General features: G+C 44.0%; 2 protein-coding genes across 2 annotated transcripts in view; one reads left to right on the plus strand and one right to left on the minus strand.

Annotated features, from left to right (window-relative positions):
• The window catches only part of TMEM116 (transmembrane protein 116), a 165,172-nt gene that overhangs the window by 15,258 nt on the left and 141,935 nt on the right, over nucleotides 1-7,979 (minus strand). The gene's annotated exons all lie outside the window — the stretch shown is intronic.
• Nucleotides 338-3,217, plus strand: LOC102977917 (disintegrin and metalloproteinase domain-containing protein 1a-like). Its single transcript, XM_007130005.2, has one exon. The coding sequence runs from the start codon at nucleotides 338-340 to the stop codon at nucleotides 2,879-2,881; it is 2,544 nt and encodes an 847-aa protein (XP_007130067.2). The 3' UTR covers nucleotides 2,882-3,217.

Consider the following 7,979-nt stretch of genomic DNA (forward strand, 5'->3'; position numbering starts at 1 on the left):
ATAAGGATAATTTACTTGAGTAACAGTCCTGGCTGAATCATTACAGGCCTTCTACTTGGTATATCTCTGTGTAAGCGTAAAGGGAACTTAGCCAAGGAGCATTAAAACCACTGCTGTTGGAAGGAAGTCATATAGTAACGAAACCACTGAAGGCCAAGAGAGAAAAGCAAGAACAGAAACAGCCCCAAGGTCTGTAAGACTCAGAGTTGGGCAGTGCCCACCCATAAGGGAGCCAGCATAGATCTGAAGTGAATACCTGTGACGGAGGGTCTGCATGTCAGGGAAAGCTGCTGCTGCTGGACATAGGCCCTGCATCATCAACTGATTTACTAGGGCCATGTCAGTGGCAGCGTCTGTGACACACTCTGCCTCTATACTGCCTTCTCTACGGAAAAACCAAGTGGCCTTGAAGGAGGGTAAGATAAAGTTTCAGACTTGGGCTCAGCAGAAGAGGGACATGAGGCTGGGGCCAGTGCCAGGATCTTCATGTTTCAGTTTGAGGATTGTGTTGCTCTTGGTGATTTCTCTGCCAAGCTTGTACTGTGACCTGGGATCAGTATATTACTCTTCCTATGAAACAGTCACCCCCAAGAGTCTGACAGTGGAAGGAAGGGAAGACCAAGTGGAAAAGCTCTCCTATGTGCTATTTATGCAGGGCCAGAAGCAGTTGATTCAACTGAAGGTGAAGAGAGACTATTTTGTGAATAACTTTCCAGTCTTCAGCTACCACGATGGCATCCTGGGGCAAGAAATGCCTTTCATCTCACATGACTGTCATTATGAAGGCTACATAGAAGGAATCCCAGGTTCTTTTGTTTCTGTCAACACCTGTTCAGGCCTCAGGGGCGTCCTGATTAAGGAGGAAAAATCCTATGGCATTGAGCCCATGCACTCTTCAAAACGGTGTGAACATGTGCTGTACACCATGGCCCATGAAGCTCCAGTCTCCTGTAGTGTCACTTCCAATGACAGCCAAGTGGCATTCACCAGCCGGCAACAAGAGAGCAGCAAGCCTCGCAGTCGGCAGGTGCCATCCTACTTGTGGTCACACACCAAGTACGTGGAGATGTTTGTCGTGGTCGACAACCAGCGGTTCCAAATGTGGGGCAGTGACGTCAATGAGACAGTCCAGAGAGTAATGGACATCATTGCTCTGGCCAACAGCTTCACCAGGGGAATAAACACAGAGGTGGTGCTGGCTGGAATGGAGATTTGGACTGAGGGGGACCTCATAGAGGTCCCAGTGGACCTGCGAGTTGCACTCAGGAATTTCAATAGCTGGAGACAAGAGAGGCTCTTCCATCGTGTGAAGCATGATGTTGCCCACATGATCGTTGGACACCATCCTAAAGAGGATACGGGGCAGGCATTTCTCAGCGGTGCCTGTTCAAGTGATTTTGCAGCAGCCATTGAATCCTTCCACCATGAGGATGTCCTCCTGTTTGCAGCACTCATGGTCCATGAGCTTGGGCACAACTTGGGTATTCCGCATGACCATTCGGCCTGCGTTTGTAAAGATAAACCCTTTGGCCTCATGCGTGAAAATATCACTAAAGAAAGTGGCTTCAGCGACTGCAGCTCTGACTTCTTCTACCAGTTCCTCTGGGAACACAAAGGGGCCTGCCTATTTAACAAGCCTGGGCACAGAGGCCGCTTACGGAGGAAAGCCCAATGTGGTAATGGTCTCCTGGAGGACACTGAACAGTGTGACTGTGGTTCTGATTGTGACAATCACCCGTGCTGTGACCAAACATGTAGGCTGAAGGAGAATGCAGAGTGTAGTGATGGACTCTGCTGCGTTAAATGCCAACTGAAATATAAGGGATTCATGTGCCGTCCTGCTTTGGGGGAGTGTGACCTCCCAGAGTATTGTGATGGTTCCTCTGGAGAATGCCCCATAGACAGCTATAAGATAGATGGTACAATGTGTGATAGAATTCACTATTGCGCTGGAGGTCGCTGTAAGAACCCTGATAATCAATGCATGGATATATATGGGTTCTCTGCAAGGTCTGCCCCAGAAAACTGTTACATTTCAATGAACAGAAAAGGGGACCGGTTTGGAAACTGTGGTATTACCAACTCACCTAGGTTAAGATATTTGAAGTGTGTAGATGATAATATATTTTGTGGGAAACTTATATGTACAAATGTGAGACAGGTACCACAAATCAAACCAAATCATACACTGATCCAGGTCGCTCATGAAGATGACTGGTGCTGGAGCATGGATGCCTATAACACTACTGATATCCCTGATGATGGAGATGTGCACACTGGCACTCTTTGTGCTCCAAACAAAGTCTGTGTAAATTACTCTTGTACTGATTATGCTGTGCTCAAGTATGACTGCAAACCAGCAGAAATGTGTAATGGGAAAGGAGTTTGCAACAATTTTAGGCACTGCCATTGTGAGGCTGGCTACGCTCCCCCTGACTGCAGAGGTCCAGGAGATGGTGGTAGTGTAGACAGTGGTCCACCTGGCAAACCAATTGAAATTCAAAGTGGAGGTGTAGGTGGCGGTTCTTTTCATCGAAGCATTGAGTTTAGAAATGTTGGCAAGCTAATTTTCATACTCCCTTCATTTCTTTTAATATTGTTGTTGGTTTTAATATTTTTCATTACCCTCAGGGCTGTAATTGAGTCAGTAGAGACCCTAGGGCGTACCTCGGAGGACAGTTCAGAGGAAACCACTAGTGAGGGATTCTTAACGGAGTTTCTACCAGTGGGGCTACGGGAGGAGGAGTCAGAAGAGAAGGACCAAGAAGAGGAGGCCCCCCCACCGGAGGAGGCCCCCTTGCCGCCGCTGGAGGCTCCCCTGCCGCTGGAGGCAATGCCGCCGCCGCCGGAGGCCCCACCACCAGGAGAGCCAGCACCATAAGAGGTAGCGGGTGAAGGAAAAGGATAACCAAAGGCAGAAGTGTATTGGTGGAAGAATCCCAAAATATCGAATATCTCAAGCACTGAGTGGGAAAGAGGGGCTCAGAGAAGCAAAGGTGAAGTGAGAATTGATGGCTCCTGTAGCTCTGACCAGGATATATAGTCTACAGAAACATACTAACATGGGAACAGAGACGCCCCTGCTTTCAGTATTCATTTTAGTGATTTGGTTTTATATTCATATATGAACTCATATAAAATATTCTATATTTTTGCTTTTTTCCCATTTCATGAAACAATTTTATTTAAGCTCTTCTCATGAATCATACCTATCAATATCATCTTTCATTTGGGCCAATTTCTGATCTGAAATTACTTTTCAGGGCCTACTATCTTCCATCTACATTGTTTGATACACAGGATTATCTCTACCTATGACTATCACAGGGTCATTAATCCCACTCATAACACATTATCTTAAAAATGTTATCTGTTGAGTAATCTAATTTGCCCCAAAAGTTGCTATTCACGAATAAAAGGTAATTTAAAATAAATAAAAAGCTATTTTAAGATGAAGTATCACTTCAGACTCCATACAGCCTAGTCCTTGAGGCTTCTTTATTTTGGGGCTTTCTTGGAAGGGGCTACATCTGATCCAGGGTGGTCTGATCACCCTGGGTCTGGATGCATGGGGGAAGGGGAGCAGCCTAGGCAAGAGACAACCTTGTCTAGTGCGGAGTTCAATTGGAAGTATTAATTGTTCCTTCTTTTCTGTTTTTGTACTTCACTTATTATATTTATTTCTCATTTCCTTTTTAAGTTAACATATTGTTGACTGACAGTCCAAAGGAACAGAGCTTTGGAGGGTAGTCAATTGTCTGTAAAGAGAGCACACAGCACATACAATACAACATTATGCATTCTGTGCAAGACACTGTGCTACTTTACATTTGTTGTCTTAATTTAATCCTCCCATCCACCCTATGAGACCTCCATCTTGTACATGAAGAAAGAGACCAAAGACTTTTGCTCTAGAGCTGGTAAGGGGTGGAACCTGCATACCGCCCCAGGTATGACAATCTACATTCGCCACTGCCTCGTGAGCCTGTTCCTTTAGTTAAAAAAAGTGAGCAGGAAGACAATAGACATGTCCTTAATTGCCCAGAACGTGGCTTCTTCCTCAGTGACTCTAAACAGAAGCCTTACAAATGGATGCTGATCTCTATCATGAACCTACCACACTGTGTAGTCATGATCAATGAAAGAGTCTTTCCCCCGATTACATCCTGACATCATGGAGTGGCAGGTTTGTATCCTATTCAGCTCTGAGAGCCCAGATCACCATAGGTGCTCAGTAAATGTTGACCAAGTGAATGACTTAACCAGGGCCAACCTTAAAATAGGAGGGTAACTTGTATGGAAGCCCTTGCTAGTCCCTAGGCATGGCACAACCGAAACCTTGCTCAGGTGCAGTGCTGCTACAGGTTGAGTGTTCTGAGTCTTGGGGAAATTCCTGAGCATCAGTCCCTGACGGTACATTTGCTGAATCCCTCTTCTAACTGCCCAATCCTATGTGAGCAGAAAAGATCAAACAAAAGGAGGACAAGACCTAGCCTCTGCTTTCAAGAAGCTTATGTTAATTACTTTTGGTGGAACAAAACTGAACTTCAGAGCAAAATCCAAAATCAAGCCTTCGGTTATGTAAGTTTCCAGGCCACGAGATTTGCTGGTAATCAAATCTCAGGACATTGTATGCCAGAAGGTCAAGATTCATGGTGAAAGCACACTATTAGTTGGCAGTCACCTGAGAGCTTTGAGAACGAGAGTGAAACTGGGTAAATGAAGGCCTCCAAGGGTAAACCTGTCATTAGAGACTTCTGAAAAAGATGTGGAGGATTTCTGCTGAGAAGCACTTCAGTGGAAAACAGAAGTGGCAACCTTCCTAAGTGCACATGCTAATGATGACTATAATAAAAGCTAGTAAGCATCAGTCTTTTTAAAAAAATCCTGAAGAAATAGAAGGGAATCATGATTTAGGTATGGGGTAAATATGCTTAGCTAACTCAAAGGTGTTCTTTAAAAACCAAAAGTCAGGTAGATAATTGGGAATCAGTCAGTAAAACCTATTTAGGATTTCACAATATTTGACAACAAAGTTTACAAAAATTTAGCAAATATGGAAGTTGTATAGACTATTTAAAATGTTTAGTTGCTGTCTTTATGACCGACCCTCAAGTTTATAAGACCAGGTTAAAGGCAGGAAACAAAGGTAGGACAGCTATTTGAATGAACTTCCTCTGAAAGAGTGATCAAAAAATGAACATATTTATAAATTCTCAGGTGAATCTTAAAATGTGTGGAAACCCCAGAGTCTGGGGATTGAAGGCTGAAGCTCTTTAGGATAGACTATAGCAGGGAAGTGACCAGTTTTAACATGGGCAGGAAAGAGAAGGTTGGGTAACTCGGGTCTGAAATCTCCAGGTTCAAGGTTCAGTGTTCTGCAATTTGAGTGACTGCCTCTGCAAAGTGCACTCTTTCGCCTGATTCCTCTCCCCGTTATGTTTGGGGGATTCTGAGGAATGCTTGCTTACACTTTCCAATAATCTGTGTTGGTAGCCACGCATGACCCAGCCAGCTGCTGCCCCAGCAGATTCTGACAGTGACTTCTTGCCATCCTATACCTGCCTTCCCTGGGTGGCTGTTGTCCTCTCTGTGCTCCCTGTGGCCAGCGGAGACTGAGGCCCTTCCCTTAGTTTCCCAAAGCACAGCCACGTTCAAGCTCTGGATTTTTATCCAGACTTGGGGGGTGGGGGCAGGGGAAGGGACCTTACAGTGTGGAAAAGAACACATTTGTTTGTTTGTTTTGCGGTACGCGGGCCTCTCACTGTTGTGGCCTCTCCCGTTGCGGAGCACAGGCTCCGGACGTGCAGGCTCAGCGGCCATGGCTCACGGGCCCAGCCGCTCCACGGCATGTGGGATCTTCCCGGACCAGGGCAAGAACCCGTGTCCCCTGCATTGGCAGGCGGACTCTCAACCACTGTGCCGCCAGGGAAGCCCAAGAACACATTTGGATGTAGCCAATATTAATGTTCCTGGAGTCCAGAGGTCATGCCCCTCCCTGGGAGACTTGGATAGGTCCTCTCTCTTTGGATGTCCCCAGCCTGACCTCTCTTCTTGTCCATAAGAGTGCTTTTGGGAATGCCCTCATAACTTAAAGTTGAACTCCACTCTCTTCTCTGGGCCCAGTTGAAGGAAAAAATAAGACTTACGTTAAACACAGGTGACACGATTCTGCACTAAACAAAGTTTTATATTAGTTTGCAAAATTTTTTGAAAATGTATTAAAATTTTTTAAAAAACTTCTCGTGTTTACTAACTTAACTTCAGAATACAATTTTGGTGTTTCCTTTGGGCAAATATGCTCACCAAAAAGTTTTCACAAAAACAAGAGCAGGCTTCCTTCAAGAATGATTACAAAAGGCTGACTCTTTAAAATTAATATTCCCCCTGCTTCTGGACATTAAGCTTTAAATTTTTTTGAACTAGAGAAGACTAGGAAAGAAAGATCCAATACCACTTTTGTTCTTCAATAAAATTATGGAAGTCTTACATGAGGAGGTTATGCCAGCATGAAATGCACGAGGGCAACAAATGTGTTGGATCAATTTGTGAATGACAAAGCCATGGTGACTCTTCTCACAGGTAGAAAATATTTTTTAAAAAAGAAAACATCAGAGGTGGAATCATGACTGACCAAGTGTTTACAACCTCGTGCCTGTTTCATTGCTGTAATCTATGTCCCTGGCCAATCTAACGTCCATCCTAAGATTCCCCAGACACTGATTTTATCTCCAGTCTGGAGTTCAGGAACTTCCACTGCCCCTCTCACATATCCAGAATGTGACCCGTTATTGCCACCCCCAACTCTCTGGTGCACTGCAAGTCACCATCAACTCCCTCCCTCCTAGACAACTGCAGAAGTTTTTAACTGGCCTCTCTGCTTCCACCCTGGCTCCCACAATAGCCTATTTCCCACCCAGCAGGCAGAGTGATTCTTTTAAAAGGTTAAGTCAGACATGCCCATTATCTTTTAAATGTTGCTGGTAGGTCCATAGCGTGAGGGCCCAGTGTTGATCATTTGATTTGACAATGGAGAGTTATTTATCCACTGACATCCTGGAGCAGAGCAGTTTGGATGATGGATGGATGAGGATGAAAGTTTATTCTAGTGGAGTCAAAATACAAAGGATGGGTCCAAAACCATTTGTGAAGGTGTTCAACCTCTTTAGTATTCAGAGTAATGCCACAGAGAGCTATCACTGTACACCCACAAGACAGACTACAGAAGACTGAAGATTCCAAGCATTACTGTGGAACAGTGGAACCTCTCAAAAACTGCTTTGGAAATGTAAACTGGCATGCCACTTTGAAATAGCATATTTTAAATACCCTAGATATTTCTGCTTATTTGCATCCTCTTACTAGATAATAATGGACACAGAAGCACTCTTCACAGTATTCCAAAAGAAAAGAACCCCATGTTCACAGCTAATACAATGGATGCTAAATTGTGACAGACCCACACAGAGAAATACAAGAGTAGAGCAATGGAAAGAAATGAACCATAGTGGCACGCAAAAATACTAAGTAAACTTAAATACTACCGTGGAACAAAGGAGAGCTTTATATAAACACTGCATTCATATGGCTTCATATGAAGTTAAGAGGGAAAATGAGAGGCACTTCCAAAATGTCAAAATAAGGCTCTACAGAAGCCTCCTCCTCCATAAAAGCAGTGATAACACTGGCAAGAATAGTCAAAATCAACTTTTTTGGAAGTGTGGAAAGTAGTCTAAGTCATAGAACAACAACAACAAAAACAAAAACACAGCTGAATCTTGGTAAGAGCAGTGAGCTATGTGAAGTTTTTTGTTTGTTTGTTTGTTTGTTTTCAGGGCTCATCCATGTTGTAGCATGTATCACTACTTCATTTTTTAAAATTTAATTTTATTTATTTTTTTATACAGCAGGTTCTTGTTAGTCATCAATTTTATACACATCAGTGTATACATGTCAATCCCAATCGCCCAATTCATCAT

The sequence above is a fragment of the Physeter macrocephalus genome, chromosome 19 (assembly GCF_002837175.3).
Source record: "Physeter macrocephalus isolate SW-GA chromosome 19, ASM283717v5, whole genome shotgun sequence".
Classification (NCBI taxonomy): Eukaryota; Metazoa; Chordata; class Mammalia; order Artiodactyla; family Physeteridae; genus Physeter; species Physeter macrocephalus.